Genomic DNA, 18670 nt, shown 5'->3' with positions numbered 1-18670 from the left:
TTTGTAACTCCTTTCAGGCCTGCAATCTATGCCTGCCTACACCAGGAGGACTTGAAATGAGGGCGAGAACTGCCAGTTCTCATCCCACGATGCTACTCGGGCAGTGAGCAGGAAATCAAGACTGGACCAGTCATAACCCACTTTGTTGAAAAACTTCACACAACTCCTTGGGGAACAGAAATTTCAGATAGTATTAAGGGAACAGAACAGGGTGTCAGAGGTACGAAGACAGAGAAAAGATAAGTGGTCACTGGGTGATCATCTCCTCTCTGTCCAGACGGAATGATTATCGGACACATACAAGTCCAGCACGGGGAACCCATGGCTCCGTTCTGTCTGAGAACATGTGTGATGTAAGTGTAGGAAGGAGCCAGTTCTGCATCCACCCTCAGAGCCCTCTAGAGGGAGAGACTGAGGTTAAGGGAGCACTCCCTGAGTGTCACCTTTCTCTGCACTGTTACAGATCGTGGGGGACACTTCTAAATAGATATTGTATAATGTATATTTTGCCTGCCCATTCTAAATTCCTCAAGGTTCCTGACAAACCACAGATATTTTATGAGACCCAAATGACAGGACTGACCTAGAAGTCACAGAAGGGAAGAAGAGAGATGGCCCCAAGTACGATAAAGGTACAGCTGCACCCACAGACACCCAGAAGGGAGTTGTCCCTGCTTGATACCCTCTTTGTCACCCAGATTACAAATATCTTTTTCCTTACAAGAAAAGAATAAAGATGTATTATTGGTAAGATTTCCAAGGTGATGTACGGTAAACAATTTTGACATGCACCTGCACACACAAAACAAAAAACATTGAGGTCAGGTGTGGTGGTGTACACCTTTAATTCCAGTACTCAGAAGGCAGAGGAAGGCGGAGCTCTGTGAGTTCAGAGCCATCCTATTCTGTATGACGAGTTACAGACAACCAAGGTTACATAGTGAGACCTTGTCTTAGTGAGACCCTGTCTTAAAAAAAAAGTAAGAAGCTAATAAAAAATATTGTAAAAAAATAACCATACACACAGTAGAAAAGTGTGAATATAGGAAATTCCTAGGACATTATCATAAAAACTAACATAAATGTCTGCTAAATATAGTCCACCTTGCTAAAAATGAAAGCAATGAGAAAGTAAGGTCATGGAATATTTCAAATTGCCTGTTAACTTCCTTCAAAAAAAAAATAACACTTCACTAATGGATTCCCAAATTAGTTGGTAGAAATATGCAGAGAGAAAAGATTTTTATGCTCGGCATACCTATCTACAAGATGATAATTGCAAAGAAAAGGGGAAAAGGAACCTGGAAGGCTATTACAGTCATTTGTAGGGTGGTGTTTGATATCCCTGGCAATAGACTAAATTAATATTTTATGTGCTTCTTGATATGATGCCATGAACAATGGCTCATGTCTCAGACAGTGGCAGAAATGCAGTGGGCAAGCCCACACTGAAGGATTCTATGGACTCTGAGAGTATCAAAGTCAGAAGTCAGGAAGGATTAGAGAGTTGATCCCCACTGGATTAGAGAGATGTGTCAACGCAGCAGACCTTATCATCCTGGACTAGAGCCCAGAGAAGCAACACAGTATCAGTAAGATCTGAAGAAGGCCCAGAGGCAGATACTACTTCTCTGTTTGGATTATTGCACCAGGTTTTGAGAATTACATTTGTTTATTTATTGCCTGCAATCATATGCAGGTGTCTGGGTGTGTGTGCATGTCTTGCCATGCATGGAGTCAGACGACAATGGACGGGAGTTGGTTTTCTCCTTCTACCTACATAGAGAGTTTGAGGCCAATCTGAACCACATAGAACTTGTAATCAAACAAAAGGTAAAGATGCTGACCCTTAGACACAGAAATCCAAATGACTACGCACAACGACAAATGAATTGCCGTGTGTTTATGTGGTGGATGCTACACAGCATGAAAAATAAAGAAACTACTGCTGCATGCCCACATAATTCCCTTCTTGCAAGTTCAAGATAAGGAGAGACGGATTCATTGAGATAGAATGATAAGCTGCAGCTGCCAGGTGAGGAGAACTGCAGTGACTAATGGGAGCCTCAGAGAGACTTCTGAAATTCCGGAACTTTCTAAAGCTTCACTTGGGAGATAAAGACAGGCAGCAGGTTTATCAAGTTGTTCATCTGTCTTCATGACTGCTTCATGAAAGCTACAATATCGTTGCACTAATAACGTCAACGAGAAAAGATAATTTTTAGGAGCTGACAGGAAGCCAGAAGACCTGAGTGACATCTCAGAGCAATGGCTGACATTTCCTAAAAGGCAACGGGGCTGCAGATAAGCCCAGAGCTGTAGGATAAGTCTGTGGCTATTTAGACGGATGCAGCGATCCAGAGATACACATTGAAATGATCCAAAACCACATATCTTGAAAACATTATAAAGTGAAACACGATTACACAACTATTAAAATAATACAATTAAGTAATATTCAAGGATGTGGCAAACACGTAAGGCACAGGTAGATGACGCTAATTCCAAATGTACACAGGTGTTCATGGCTTATGTGCTCTGTGCCTTACAACAGCAGTCTAGAAAATGTCCCTGACACTCACCTCTAAGAATTGTCACACCATTGTGACAAGACTTTAAATATTTTTAGTCTTCCACTTTATCTGACATAAACATGCATTATCTTAGTGCTTGGAAATAATAATAATAAAAAAATTCAGTTTCCTGGGAGGAGATGTGACCAGCACTCGGAAAGCCCCAAATTCAATCCCCAGGATCCCATATATCTTGGAGGTGCTGACCTGTAATCCCAGAACTCTGAAGGTAGAGTAAGGAGGACCAGAAATTCAAAGATACCACGGACTTCTTATAGAGTTGGAGGCTATCCCGGGCTACACAAGTTTATCTTAAAAGACAACAACAAAAATTTTTAAAAGGTATCTTCTTAGCTGAAGATCATCAAAAGATCAAATTCTTAACAGAGGAAGCAAGTCAACCAAACCTTAAGAGAGCACCCATTCCCTTTTCACACTTAAAAAAAAAATCTTTGATGTTCCATTTCAGTGACCTTTGACATCATTTTTCAAGAAAGGACCAATCCTTGCCCTGAGAATTAAGCTCCAGGCTTCCAGGTCCAACCTTCTACCATTCAGCCTGTTTCTCTTCCTTCATCCCTTGTCCTCAGATACCTCACCGCACCCCAACCCCAGCAACCTCTGACTTAACTCTTTCCCATGAAAGTCTCCGGAAACAAGAAATCGAAACACACCCAGAGAATGAACAGGGTTTTTTTTTTTTTTTTTTTTTTTGGTTGTAACAGCTCCATTACTACATAACCAGCACTAACCGGAGCAACCAGGAAACTGCAGTTAAACGACATGGGCCATAATATTCAAAATAGCTACAAGACACCAGTTCTCTTCCCCCAGACTCCTAAGCCCACCCACAAGACCTTAGGTGGTCAGCCTCTGCTTTTTCTGCCCAGTGCAGCCGAAGCCTGGGGAATTTTCCTCTCTAACACACGTTGCCCATCCGTTCATCCCAAATTGAAGCAAGAAGAAACGTCAGAGACGTGAATTATGGTCCTGCCTGGAATTTGTTTCAGTTTTTTTTTTTTATTTTCCTAACGTGTGGAATGCATTTCGCCAGGCAAGTACCATCATGAAGGCCAGTGGATGCCCCAAATGTCAGCCTTTTCATAGGTCTCTGACACAGAGAGGAACACTCTCAATGGGTTGCCTGGAAACCAGGAAGGTGTTTTCTGCAAAAGAAATAGCGTGCTACATCAAATGCAAGAATGCCTTGGCTTAAGATCAGCTTTCTTATCAGGGCAACGGGAGATAGGGTTAATCATTAACAAAAAAAAAAGTATGGCAACAGAAAATGCAATTGCTTCTTTACCCTGGAAATCTTGACACCTTAATTACAAATGAGGGAAATCGGCATTAGCCCTTGCCTGTTGTCAACCGGCTTCCTGGAACACAGCCACTGGGTCTCCTTTCTGAGGGACAGGGGTTTCACCACAACCACAGTTTCAGCAATGTGCACGCTTCCCCCTCATGCTGTCCAGTGGAAGAAATGAAAACAACTAAAAGTCATTCATTAATCAGACCCCTTAATCAGTTCCTGGCTGAAGAGGCAGGAATGGGGACTGGAAAGGACTGGAAAGCTAAAAGAAGATGCAGCTGGGTGAATGTTAGTCCCACCCTCTACTGTGAAAGGAGAAGGCAGGTGTATGTGTGGATGCCCAGTAGGGAAAGGAGAGCTTCATAGTCCATCATGTTTCCATCATTACATAGCACTGAACCCGTGACAGGGCTTCTAACATGCAGGATGCCTGAGACTCAACCCCTAGAACCACGGGGTGGGGGTGAGGGTGGGATGGGGGTATTGAATCTGCTATGTTCCAGGTACATGTCAGGCCTGAGGATACCTGGGTGAGCAGAGGGATTTCACATTAGAGGGATAATAGACTCCCATTAGTTTTCTCCATTTCCACCCGTTCCCATCCCAACCAAAGTGGCAGAAACAATGATAGCACGGCTGGGGACACCAAGGATGAGAAGCTGCGTTTGATTCGTAGAACCCATACTTGAAATAAATAAAAGGGCAGATGTGAATCAGGGACCATGGGTCCCTGGGGCTTGCTGGAGCTAGTCTAGTCTCCAGCCAGGCTGGCCTACTTGTCTAGCTAGAGGCCAGTGAAAGATCCTGTCTCACAAAAATAAGTGGAAGGCCCCTGAGGAATAACCCTTGAGGTTTATCCCATGGTCTCCCCATACACGTATGTACATGTAAACTCAAGCTACACGAGCACCCAAATACAACACACACACACACACACACACACACACACACACACACACACACACACGGTTAAGAGCACTTGCAGAGTTCAGTTCTCAGCACCCACATGGTAACACACAACCACCTGTAACGTTAATAAAGGCTTCTGACCTCCAGGGGTCACATACATACATAGATGCACATATATATGCACACATTTAAAATAAATATTTTATACTACTAAAGATGTTTATTTTATAAAATCACTAGATTACAAAAATCACATGGCCAAAGAGACGAGAATTTAGGAAGAATCCTATCTGCTCTGTGATGACCTGGAACCAAACTTTAAAACCGAAAGAAGCCAATGGTGAGGCTGGGTTGTCCTCATTTACAAGTCGCTACGAGCAAGTTTTTGACACGGATACACCATAGGATTCCAATTATTCACAAAGACTTTTTGTTTGTTTTATTTTTTGAGACAGGTTTTCTCTGTGTAGGCCAGGCTGGCCTTGAACTCATAAAGACCTACTTGCTTCTGCCTTTTGAGTGCTGAATTAAAGGTGTATGCCACCACACCTGGCTTCACAAAAACTTTTCCACGAGATTCCTTACGAGTGGGAAATGTTATTACTTTGTATATACTATTTAAAATATATCCTTAACGAATCCTTACTATATATCTTTTCAACTGCACTTTACTGAAAGTTTAGTGAGCCCAGATCCACAATAACTTTATGGCACTCTGTTCTAAGCCAGCTTTTATTTTCTTACTATAATTAATCTTATTGTTTTTCCCTTTTATTGAAAGTAGAGTTTTTTCTCATATAATATATTCTGATTATGGTTCCCTCTCCCTCTATTCTTCCTGGTTCCTCCCTCAACCCTCCCACCCAGATTCACACTGTGTCTCTCATTAGAAGACAAACAGGCCTTCTAAGGGATAATAACAAAACAAAATGTCCCATTCTGGAGCCCGTTCCTGCAGATCGAAAGCTGCAGGATCTCTGTGACACAGGACAACAGGATAGACAAGAGGAGACCCAGTGAGGATCCAGTACTGAGAGAACAGCAGATGCCAGAGGACCTGAACCAGCCCAATGACTCATTGCAATGAACCTGTGCAAACAAGGAAGAAGAGACAAAAGGGTGTACTGGGACATACACCATGACACACTGCAGCTTCCACAGCAAGAATGGGTTTCCTTTGCTGGTGGGCAGGTTGCAAGGGTGGAGGGCACATGCAAGGGGAGGGGCAGATGAGTGGGATTGGGGTACATGATGTGAAACTCACAAAGAACCGATAAAAAGTTTTAAAAAATATAATAAAACCAAAGAAAACCCAACTCATCAGAATTAGACAAAACGAACAAGAGAAGGCAAAGAGTCCAAGAGAAGGCATAAGAATCAGAAAGGCACTTGATCATACACTCAGGAATTCCATAAAACCACTGAACTAGAAGGCATAATGTATACACTGAGGACTTGGTACAGATCCATGCGGGTCCTGTGCATGCTGCCTCAGGCTCTGTAAGGTCACATGAACATCTATCGTGTTGATTTAGAGGTCTTGTTCTCTTAGTGTCCTCCATCCCCTCTGGCTCTTACACCCTTTCTGCACTCTCTTCGACAGGGTTCTCTGAACCCTGAGGGAGGGGATTTGATATATGCATATGCAGAGATTTTTTTAATCTTTAAATAAATAAATAAATAAATAAATAAATAAATAAATAAATAAATCTATACAAGTGGCAGGGACCTACATGTCCTGGTTGCACGGGGAGACTCAAAGCGGAAATTTCTGGTTGTGCCACATGCTGCAGGCTAAGGCAAGACCCATGATAGGACCTGTCATGTTTGGAGAGAGCATAAATAGGACTCAAAAGACAGTGACAGGGTACTTGCATAGCTAGCTGTGCAATTCTTCATTGGTCTCACATCTCCGCTGATCTTCACTTCATTGAGAGAGCTTCCCTGGCAAAGCTGGTCGCTCCTGGTGGAGGAGGCCTGGCAGTTTTGGCTGGATCTTGCCACTGCTGCTGATTCGTGTTTGGTATCGTGACACTACTGATCTGGACTGCTGGTATCCAGACAACAGAGATTAGAATCGCCCCCGAAGAACCATTTCTAAACAGGTCCACATCCCCTTGTCCTATTTATCGTCGTTTCTCCCCTACCTTTGGATGGTGGGCTAGCATTTGAGAACCCTTATTAAAGTAGGTTTTGAAAAATCTAAGCCCACAGAGACCCTTTCTGCAGAGAACTCACTACAAAAGGAAGAGTTGCACAGGGCAGTTTCCTCTCCACCAGTTCCCCACATCCAGCAGCTCTGATGGCTTTCACAGACCTCCCATCTCCACCCAGAGCTTCTTTCCTTCTGCTCTTCCCATTGCTCTCTTCTCTACCTCAGCACCTGCTTTCCTCTTGCCCTTTCAGCCTTAAGCTTTCTGTTGAACTGCATCTCCTCTCTTTCCCAAAGTTCATCACCAAACTGTCTAAGTCCTTGTGGCTGGGTCTTGTGTTCTCCCTTGGGTGAGCAGACGGATTTAACCTCTATCCCCATTAGAAGTCTGATGGATTATTAGTAACCAACAGGCAGATCTCAGGCAGATGAAGCTCATGCCAGGCCATTTCATAAGATGCTGTCCAGCCTACAAGCTCAATGACTTGATCTTTATCCAATCAGCACAAAGCTGTAATGATGGGCCTATAGTCTGCAACATGATGATCTACAGTTTAAGAAGCCATTTGTAAGGGAAAGACCACATATCACAAAGAACCACGAACAGACATTAAGGTCTAGTTTCAGGTTAGTCCTGTCTGCACTGCTGTTTGAATCTTGAAGCTCTATTTAAAAAGCTTTTGCACTAACTCTCCTAATTCCTAGGTGAGCGTTACTATAAATCACATACCCTTTCTCACAGAGACACCCTGAAATCCCTTCTTAAATCACTGTTCTATGCTACTGATTTTATTTTGGCCCAAGGAACAAAACTGATTCACCATCCTCATGTCCTTGGGCTGAAGTCCAAATTCTGCTACATGAAGGCTCCAGCTCCAAGCTCCACCTTTAGCCCCGCACGCCAGTCAGAATGGTTGCACCAAGCTTCTTATGCGCCAAAGCTCACGACTTTTCATTCACTCTTTCAAATCTGCCCTCCACTTTTCTCCAGAGAAACTCAGCTTTATAAACAGAATCAGCGAGGTACCCGCTATCCCTGGCTCTTCTGATGGGATCTGGCCGAAGGGGAGGACTGGCAGATATGATGGCAGATGGGGTGGATGGGGTGTGAACTCAACAGGTTATTTCCCCAGCCTTTCCTTTGCTGTGTGTGATTACCTCTCTCTCCAAAGTCAGAAGTCAGTGTGTCTGTGCGTGCGGCTGGATGGGTACGTGCGTGCTTGTGTTTGTGTATGTGTGTGTGCATGTGTGTGTGTGCATGTGTGTGTGTCTTGTTGGGAATCAGATCCAACACTTGCATGCTAAGCCAAGCATGGAGTTATCACCTCAGGCCACGGTTCTCTGCTCAGGGGCCAGGTGCTCTCAGGGATCTGCGTTTCAGCTCGGCTGCCATTCGATCTTCTGTTACTAAAACCCTTTTCTCTCCCCTTTCACACCGAGGCTTTATTTTTAAAAATGATTTCTTTTTCTTTTAGGAGCACTGGTGTCTTGCCTGCATGTAGAGCTGTGTGAGGGTGTCAAACACCTTGGAGCTGGATTATAGACAGTTGTGGAGCTCCTGTGTATGTGCTGGGGAATGAATTCAGGTCCTATGGAAGAGCAGCCAGTGCTCTTAACTGCATAGCATCTCTGTAGCCCAAGGCAGATGTTTTCGGATGCATCATTTTCCTCTGGTGTTTTTTTTATCTCGTCCCTGCCCACATATTCACAAAGGAATCCCTGTTTGAACTCCTCCCATGTACTGAATCTTAAATAGATTTTACTTTCAGAGCAATTTTAATTTAAAAGAAAAAAAAAAAGACAAATAGTATGGCCACATATCTCCATACATTCTCCTGCCAATCTCCACTGGTACTGACTTTCTATATTAATACGGTACATTTGTTTCAGAATGCTACATTATAATGAACTGAAGTCCATCCTCTATACAAACTCTCTTAGTTTCACCTAAGGTCTATTTTTCTGTCCCATGGTCCTGCCCAGGGCTTGTTTATCCCAGTCATCCGTTTCCTTAGGAAACTGAGACTGTTTCTCAGTTTCTTTGTTTGTGATGACTTCGACATTTTTGAAGAATACTAGTCAGGACTCGCAGGCTGGCAGTCACTATGTGTTCCAGTATATCATTTAGATATCCACCAAGAGCACACACACTGTCACCGACTTTCACTGTTGGTGCTACTTCTACACTGTAAAGTTACTTTCCCATCCCTGGCTTCCATATTAGATTATCTGCAAGCCCCTACATGCAGCCCACATTTAAAAGCCAGGAGAGCATAGGCTTGAGGCAATAGCTGGACTGCTGAAGTGCTCACCTGGAAAACACCAGGTCCTGAGTGTTTGGTCCCTTGAACCTGTGTGAAAACATTGGACATGATGGTGCCAGCTTGCGATCCAATCCCAACTACAGACAGATTCTTGGGGCTCAGTGGCCAGTCAGCCTAGCCTATTTTCTGAGTTCCAGGTCAGGGAGAGATTGTCTAAAAACAAGATGTAGGATGTCTCAGGAATAATGTCTATGACTGTCCTCTGGGCTCCACCCCATATACATTTACCAGTGTACACACACACACACACACACACACACACACACACACACACAATGGCTAGGAATGTAGCCCATCAGCTGGCTGCTCACCCAGTATACTTGATACCCTGAATTCCAACTTCAGTGCTGAAAAAAAAAATTTTAAAAATGTAAAACACAAGCAGCTATGTTTTATGTCCCTAAATGGGGAGTAGAACATTGATAGTTTTTTTCTTAATTGAGATAAAATATTCATACAACTTGTCATTTTAACTATTTTTAGGTGTTTCAATTACCCCTTTCCAGGATGGTCTTTTCCGGATGTTACTCTGATCTCAGATTGATCTTATTATTCACCCAAAGTGACACATGTCAAGTTTTAGCACACAAAGAACTCCAAATCCAAATAAGTGAGCTTCTCTTATTTTTTTTTCTTACCTATTTTATCTATCTTTTTACAGCTTTAACAGGAGACATCAAGGTCTCTGCTAGGGAGCCAGGTTCCACGGACCCTTGTCCCCTAAAGGCATTCCTTTTTTTTTTTTCTTTTTCTTTTTTTTTAATGTTTTGTTTAATGTGTGTGGGTGGTTCACCTGCATGTATGTCTGTGCACCAAGTACACATGTCTGGTGACCACAGAGGCCAGAAGAAGGCCTTGGCTACCCTCAAACTGAACCTATGGGCATCTGTGAGCTGCCATTTGGGTGCTAAGAATTGAACCCCGGTCCTCTGGGAGAACAGCCAGTGCTCTTAACAGCTGAGCCATCTCTCCAGCCCCTGAATTTATCATTCTGTTCTTCTTTTTTTTTTTTTTTTTTCATGTTGCCATTTTTATTTGAGCTCTCCTAGGGGCAGGACCTAAATTTCATTTATCTTTGTGTCTCGGAGATAGATGACTGTTCCAGAAACGTGGCAGCTGATCAATAAATGGTTACAAGCAAGGGAAGCAAAGAGCAGATACATGTACAAGTGGCCTATTTATCCAATGAGAGACATCATGGAGGGGTCACCTTGGTAAGGAGAGGGCAGTGTGTGTTCATGTTTGTTCACCGGATCATACCCTGCCTCTGGGATCATTTGGTAAAAATCAATGAAAGGTCATAGCATATATCTATGATCTTTCATAGATCCATTTAAATTAGGAGAATACCAATGGGGTGTGGAAATAGAGTTATATAAAGATGCTGTTATTTTTACTATGAAAACTGGCAATAATCTAAAGACCCAGCAATAAACCAGCAAAATTCCCATATGCTGGAGTGACAAGAAGCCACTAAATAGTCAACTTGGCTTGAGCAGTTGTTATCGGGAAACACAGGGGCATGGGGGAAATCTTTCCTTCATGTTTTCTCAAACTTTCTCCTCTGAATAATGATGACATCGGTAGCTAGAAGGGGGGAAAGTCACATAAATCTGTATTTTCAAAGTGGTGCGTTTACCCTTTCAAGCCTGAACACCCCCACAAATGATAAAGCTTGAAGTTTGACCTGCCTTCCAGGTTAGCTTCGATGTAGTCAAAATGTAGCCGTTCTCATAACCACTTCTGCCCGTATACTGAACACCCTAAGGGTGAGTCGGAAGGGGAAGCCAGAGCTTCTCGGACACTCAGAGGCAGTTCTGTTGGGCTCAACTCTGGACATTATTTTGCTTATTTGACTCACTTTTAAATTTCTGCTCCTTTAAGTGACTACAATGTACAGCCATTTAGCAAAGCGCAATTCTGTTCCACTCTGCTCTTGTGCAGATGGGACAAGAGAGACCCAGACTAGTCCACATGACACGGCAAGGGCCAGGTCCCAATCTCCCTCCCCCAGGAAGTTAGCAAACCCATAATCCAATGAAGGCATTCTGTAGATTTACAGCTGGCATAGAGGGTCGCAAAAATGTGAGGAGAGAGAACAGAATTACAAAGACTTTTAAACAACCTATCTCCCCCCCCCATTTTTTAATAGCTTTACTGATTTACATTTTGCAAAATTCATTCATTCAAAAATGTTACAATACACCCACAACGCAACCAGATTGAAAATAAAACAAGAACTCGAGAATGATTTAAATGAGAACTGCCCCACTTAGACTTCAGGATTTGAAAACTTAGTCCCTAGTTCATGCTTGGAGAGGTTTAGAGGGCATGGTCTACTTGGAGGAAGTACGTCACTGGGGGCGGGCCTTGAGGGTTTAAAGCCATGCATCCTACTTCAGCTCTCTGCTTGATGATGTGAGGGCTCAACTTCCGTCCGGACTCCTGCAGAGCCTACAGCATACTACCAGGTTTCCCTGTGTGATGGATTCTCTCCCTCTAGAACCTTTGTAGTTGCTATGGTCCTGGTGTTTTATCACAGCAACCGAAAGATAACCAGTAGACCAAGTAGACCAAAAACAAACTCAAAACGGTCTTTCTGAAACCCCCTTACGTGGGTCTGAGCTTCACTCCAGGACACGCTTCCTCTGGGTTAGTGATGCCTTACTTTTAAAACACAAAGAGGTGTGAGATTTTTATCTTCTCATTTATTTTGCTTCCCAGACTTCTTGCTCATCAAAAACGACAATGGTGGTGGCTTTTCACTGCATTGCTCCTTTGACCCTTTTTAAATTATAATTTAATTTTTAAAAAATTTTTTTAAAGTTCTAGCTCATTTCCATGTTTTAAAAACCCACCAGTCCCTGAGCTTGCTCGAAGTTCAGGCCACCCTCTGAAACTCCATCCCCGCAAAACCCTACATAAGCCTGCCTCCCACTCAGTTTCCTTCTGCGGCTCTTGAGCAGAGGCAGCCACATTCCTGTGTCTTTCACAATAAATCACATGTGAGATTTGGTGTGTGGGGTGACTTTGGGTTAATCTTTGGCTTCTGACTATCAGGATACCTTATCTCTCAGAGCAGCAACGTCTACATTAAAAGTTTATGTTAATAGTCTCTCCCACACTATTTTTATTTTGTATGCTTTTTAAATTACCGTATATGTCAAATATCATTATGATGCCATGGAACAAAGTTTTTTGTTATTTTTGTTTGGGTTTTTGATTTGGTTGGTTTTGGTTTTTTGGTTTTCTGAGACGAGGTTTCTCTCTGTAGCCTTGGCTGTCCTAGAACTCTCTCTCTGTAGATTACTCTAGCCTGGAACTCAGAGATCGACTTGCCTCTGCCTTCTGAGTGCTGCTGGGATTAAAGGCTCAAAGTATTTGCCATTGCCCGGCTCAGAACAAAGTATTTCTCAACATAGCTTAGTTTTGATTTCTCCCCAACCAACTTTTAGAACTATGTGTGAGCAGCTGTCAAAAAATATTTATTGAGCATAGTGAGGTTTGGAAAGTCCTTATCCAGTCAGATGTATTGATGAAGAAAGGTTATACAAAGTCTAATACAACTGTGTTGGGCAAGCAACAGAAATCAAAACATCATTGTATGGAAAGTTGGCTTTACCTCAGAACAAGTAAGAACAGTTCTATCCAGGCATCTGCCTCCCTACCCAGTTCTAGGATCCCTGCTAGGAGCAGGATAGTCCTTCCTAAGGCTACTCAAGTATGGCCCCCAGTGGTAAATCCTGCAAACATTACTTGATGAACAGCAGCGATATCTCTTAGTGTAGTAATGTATCTCTATCTTTTTTCCACCCTGTCCTGCCAGGTCTGATACCTCACACGTCTTTATAAGGTGCATACATTAAAGCCCTGACATTTCTGCCCAGGGAGCTTCCAGTTCAGACTTCGGAATCAAAGATCTGGCTTCCTGAAACTATGCAGCTATCTGGGTTGTTCTCAACCCTGGGGCCTCAGACCTCCTGGGCAATGTCTAAGGCCCCATTAATTTTTTTTTCAATGATGGCTTTATGCAAGCTGAGCCACACCCTAGCTTGTAAAAGATGTAGTTAATCTTTAACCTAAAAGTGTGTGGAATTACTGGAACTTGTAGGGAAGCCCTTATCCATTTCCTTACTTGTCCAGCATTAAGGAGTAAACAACATACAGAAAACGCCGAAGATGAATTGGATTCTTTGAGATCTAAAGTAACTCCAATGAAGGAATTAACTTCTCGGCTGTTTGAAGGATCCTAAATCAACGTCCCTGGACTGTCTTTTAGCCTATGTAGGAAAGAAAAAAAAATCACTTGATATTTTAATTTGATCTTCAGCAGACTCTGTTTAAAACCTTAAAAGCTATTGATTTTTTTTTCTACTGTAATCTATGCTTAGATAGCCACAAAATTCACAGAGCTTCAAGTGGGTGAAAGTCCAAGGGAAGAATATGAGCAGAACAAACCTCTTACAATGTTGGAGATTTCATCTACAGGAGGAAGCTGGGCGTCCATCAGATTCCCCACACAAAGGCACAGTTACACAGTGTAGGCCATTCTACAGCCAACAACCCTCAAGAAGCAGGAGAATTCCCAGAACCAGAAAGAGCCCCAAGACAGCAAAGGGCATGTCGAGGAGCTTGCCTTCGAAAGTTGAAGGGTGTCTGCTTTGACAGTACATACCTAAAACCCCAGCCCTTGGGAGGCTCAGGCAGTTTTATCAGTTCAAGGCTAGCCTGGGCTACAGATCCATACAGTTAAAAAACAAACAACAACAAAAAACCCCAAGAAAACAAAAAACAAAAACAAACAAACAAACAAAAAACACTGGAAGGGCTGTTCAGCCACCACCTGGTTTGTAAAAACCAAGGGAGAAAGAAAACAGGGCTGTGGGCAGAGTTATCCCAGTGGCCCCCTTGAAGCCCTGTGAGTTATCTGGGGGCAGGGATGCAATTACTTCTCAGGGGGAACGTTCCATGTGTTTGTTAAGGATTAACCTTTCCACATCTTTTAAAATGAACCTAAAAACAAAAAAAACCTCATGAACCCTTCCCTTATCAAAAGGTCTTGAGTTAATTTTTTTCCTGTTATGGCTACTACAGGGATTTAATATCCTGAACTTTCAGTTTTCTTTTACTTATTTCATGGACTTCAGTAATCCAAGCGCTGGGAACGAGAACCCCACTCCTTGATTCCCCAGACTATCTGGGACTACAAGAAGGAAGAAGCCTTCCCCAGAATGTGCAGGCAAGTAATCAAGGGGATTGTGTAAAAACAATTTAAGAAACATTAGTGGAAAAATTCAGTCCTGAATGAGGAAGAGCAGGTACAGGGGAGACAAGTCGGATAGAGTGCAGCCCCCCACCCCCACCCCCGCGCTGGTCCTGAGCCTAAACAGAGCGCCTGTACAGGAAAACGCTTCCCGTGGGGGTGGGGCATTGGGCTTATGTGCTAGCACCTTTTGAGGCAAGGCTCTGGCAAAGAGAGATGTCTTGAATTAATCTCAAAGCTATCAGCATGCCGTGAAGTAACTATAAAGTGAAAATATTTTGAAGAATTTCTCTAGCTGAGAATACACAACTAGCCTACTGCCACTTTTCAAATGAATTCTGTAATTTGATGCCTCTATTATTCTGTCCTACACAAGCGCCAGGTTCTTAAGTAGTTATCTATATATAAGGACGTGTCACCTTCCAGTCACCAGAATCTCTCAGAAAGAATAAAACACTGAAGAAGGGGGGTGGGGGAGGCGGAGTAGAATTGCTTCTGTCCTGGTTTGTTATTTTCTACTTAAGCCGAGGGAAAGGGCAGCTGCTGGTGGTGCCCAAGGGAGACAAGCTTTCCTAGCTGCCATCTGCCGCCTGCCTGGTCCTTTCAGCCTGGAGGAGTCCCTGTGCACCTCATAACGCAAAGCTGCAGTAGGGTTGTATAACCTTGCTCCGGATGCAAAGCATCTACCGAAAAGGCCGTAAGAGCCAATCATAAAAGACCAACCAGTGCCTCCAAAACTAGGGGGACGTCGGGAGGGAGACAGTGTTGAACTCCCATCTCTGAGGTTAGGTTAGCTGGGGGGCGGGGCTGTGAATTCCCAGAGGAGTCCAGGGCGGGTGTTCAGCAAAGCAAAGCGCGCGACTGGGATGTCTGCACGGAGTAGGAAGGGGGGATGCGGCAGCAACCTAAGGACTTTGAGGAGTTCTCAGGCTGTGTCCCAGGGAAGTGCCAAGGACATCCCCGCTCCTCTTTTCAGTTACGTAACTCTCACACTTTGGGTGGAATCTAACGAACTTACTCACTAAAGTAATTAAAGTAGAAAGTCTTTCCGCGGATGCATGCAAAGGTGGTGTCTGAAAAGAAGTGACTGACTGCCACCTGCAGCGAGAAAGGGTGGCATCGGGTGACTGTTCCCCGCCGTGCCCTTCCTAGGATGGAAGCCGGGTGGCGGCGGTTGGAGCCCTCCAATCCCCATCTAGGAGTCACCCGGAGCCGCAGGTAAGCAGGCGGCCGTCGCCCTCCTCCCCAACGGCAGACACCGAATCCCGGTTGTCGGAGAGATGAGAGACCTCCGGGACCCCTGTCGCCCACTTCGAAAGGCCCTTCTCCCTAGGACTGACCTCCCGCGCTGGGAAGAGCCCGCAGCGGCGCTGGAAGCGCGCCACGAGCTGTGAATCCCGCAGGCTCCGCAGCAGTTCGGCCATGGTGAGCCGTGACCCCGTTCCTCCGACCCGCAGCCACGCGCGTCCGTGTCCTCAGCGTGCGCCCTGGCCTCGCGTTCCGCAGCCCGATGCTCCCAGCGCAGGACGGGCGGGGCGCGGTGCCAGCCAACAGGTGCGCCACCCGGGTCCTAGCGCCCGCCCTACACGCGGGCAAGCCCAGGTGTCCGCCACCACCTTGCACACGTCACCGTCCCCTTCCTAGCCAACCGGGCGGCCCCAGCCCCTTACCTGCCTGCTGGAGAGTGTGCTTGCAACTGCGTGGACGGGTCCACGTGCATGACCTATGCGCCATCCCCACTCCCGCGCATCCTTCCAAGTGCTGCCGGAAGCCTGGACGCTTTGTGACCCTCCTTTCAAATCTGGAGTTCAAGGTGAAACTGGTCGCCACTACACATGTGTCCCCCACATCCCAGCTCCCTGCCCCAACCTTTGCTTGTTTTCTGAAAGACTTAATTCCCAGGGAGTCTGGTTCCTAGGGAGAATTCTCAGTGATTTCTAAACTTCCTGAAATGTTTCCTTCTCACAGGCCAGTCACCTCATTCAAATTTGAGAAAGAATAGCAGAAATGCGGAGAGTCAACCCGGGTGATTTTATGGAAAAATAGAAATCTCTTTCTCTCTCCTACCCGCTGTGTGTGTGTGTGTGTGTGTGTGTGGTCTCTCTCTCTCTCTCTCTCTCTCTCTCTCTCTCTCTCTCTCTCTCTCTCTCTCTCTCTCTCTCTTCCTCTCTTTCTCCCTCCCTCCCACATACCTCCTCCCTTTTGGCCTTGGGAAGACTTTAGACCCAAAGGGAACAAGGTACTGAGCGACTACCAGGCGCCAGCCACTGCTTAGAAGAGCAAAGGAAACGTCCTGCAGATGGTTTTTCCTGAGCTTTCCTAAACCTCCCTTCCGGGTCTCTGAGATCCTAAGATGACCTCTGTACCTCATTGCAGGGAGTGAGAAGCAACAGTTAAACGAGGGCCAGGTGATTGGCCTGCAGCAAAACTATAATCCAATCCTTAGTTGGGAACAGAAGGCTGCGGGGGGGGGGGGGGGGGTTTCCTGGCCGCCCTTTTAAAGCCTGCTATTTGGCGGAATAAAGGACCGTGCATGAACACCTGCCACCACCCTTGCTTATCCAGTTGTCCTTCTAGGCTGGGAAGTCTTCGGTTCCTGATACGTGAAGATGATCTGGTCCCCTCTCATTCCAGTTTTCTGACTCCCTTGTTCCTTAGTCCTATCTGGAGAACATGTCAAGGTCGCTAAGTCAGCAGTGGCTTGTTCAGAGATTCTATTTTCTTTCCTCTTCCAGAGGAAAATGCAGCCCTATGTCATACTCAGTCATGTGTGGCTGAAAAGGCAGTTGCCTCCACCCCTAGTGCTGTAGTGATTTTTGTTTTTAAAGATTTATTTATTTATTTTTATGTGTATGAGCACACCAGAAGTGGGCATCAGATCCCATTACAGATGGTTGTGAGCCACCATATGGTTGCTGGAGTTGAACTTAGGACCTCTGGAAGATCAGCCAGTGCTCTTAACTGCTGAGCCAGCATTTCAGTCCTCTCCCACCCCCAAAGTTTGATTTTAACAGCTGACATTACAGTAGCTCCCAACCTGAGCCTTTATACATTTAAAGAATATGTTCTCCCAGGAAGACCCTTGAATTGCATGTCTCCTAAATGGGTCGCTCCAACCTTTCTATTTCAGAAAGAGAGAGAGAGAGAGAGAGACAGAGAGAGAGAGAGAGAGAGAGAGAGAGAGAAACCTAAAAATATGTCAAAATATGTCATACTTAATGTGGTACCAAATTAGATTTCTTTCAGGTCTTTGACTCAAGTTTTTAGTGACTCATGAACCCTGAGATAAGTCACCGTGGTTTTTGTTTCCTTCTATGATGAGACACTAGTCTTCATTTATTGTCTTTCTTAAGAGACTGTTGTGAAAATCTTCAGAGGCATCACGAGCCAGTTACAGCAATATGCACTGTGACAAAGGTCCTGCTCTACATCCTATGTCTCCTTCCATTGACGCAGGCTCTCTCACAGAACCTGGAGCTAGGCTGGCTCTGCCCTCCACAGTTGCTGGGGCTACAAATGCCACATTGCCACATCCTTCGGTCCTCATGCACTCACAGCAAGTGCTCCTATCCACAGAGCCATCTCTCTGGCCCTTTGTATTTTATTTTTTAAAGACATGGCTTTGTGATATAGCCTCAAATGTCTTCAGATTCTCAAATATGTCTGCCTCTGCCTGGCAAGTTCTAGATTCCAGGTATGTAATACCATGTGCAGACAGTGACATATGTTGAAGGAATCAGTATTGGATATATTAGTTAGGGGTTTGCCTAAGTTGCTATAATGAGCAGACTCCAAAAGACAGTGGTTCTAAGAAGACAGATATTTATTTCTCTCTGTTATACGGGTCCCACTGTATGGCTAGTGGCTAACTCAATGACTTGAGCTGCCTTCATCCAATGGCTTCCTTGTGCCCTGCCCTGGGACCACACCCTAAGTCTTTGTCCTTTTTTTGTATAGCTTCTAAAAAGGAGCACACAGTGAAAATGTGCCCTTGCAGTCTGGAGAGAAGCTTGGAAGTGTCACCTTTAGCGGGGAAACCTGGGTCTGGCTTAAATTTTATTTCTACGGAGAGAGAGGATGACAGCTCTATTTTATATTTACTTACTGTTTGTTCTTGAAAACTACCAGAAGTCTCTA

The 18670-nt window shown here is 44.6% G+C and overlaps 1 protein-coding gene across 7 annotated transcripts in view; it reads right to left on the bottom strand.

Annotated features, from left to right (window-relative positions):
• Sgpp2 (sphingosine-1-phosphate phosphatase 2) overlaps positions 1 to 16827 on the bottom strand; it is a 110741-nt gene extending 93914 nt beyond the window's left edge. For 2 of the 7 annotated variants that reach the window (XR_373543.4, XR_373544.4), the window contains exons 1-2: positions 16726 to 16826; positions 15874 to 16334 (exon numbers count right to left, since the gene is read on the bottom strand). Coding sequence is in view for 4 of the 7 variants with exons in the window: in XM_011238695.3 (XP_011236997.1) it covers positions 15874 to 15957 (84 nt within the window). In the remaining 3 variants the exon portion in view is untranslated. Of the gene's footprint in view, positions 1 to 15873; positions 16335 to 16725 lie in introns of those variants that run through there. The other 5 variants (XM_011238695.3, XM_030255370.1, XM_030255371.1 and 2 more) reach the window with 5 other exon arrangements.
• Between the last annotated feature and the right edge of the window lie 1843 nt (positions 16828 to 18670).

This window comes from Mus musculus, chromosome 1 (assembly GCF_000001635.26).
Source record: "Mus musculus strain C57BL/6J chromosome 1, GRCm38.p6 C57BL/6J".
Classification (NCBI taxonomy): domain Eukaryota; kingdom Metazoa; phylum Chordata; class Mammalia; order Rodentia; family Muridae; genus Mus; species Mus musculus.
Note: the sequence above shows the minus strand (reverse complement) of the source record. Positions and strands in the feature narration are given on the sequence as shown.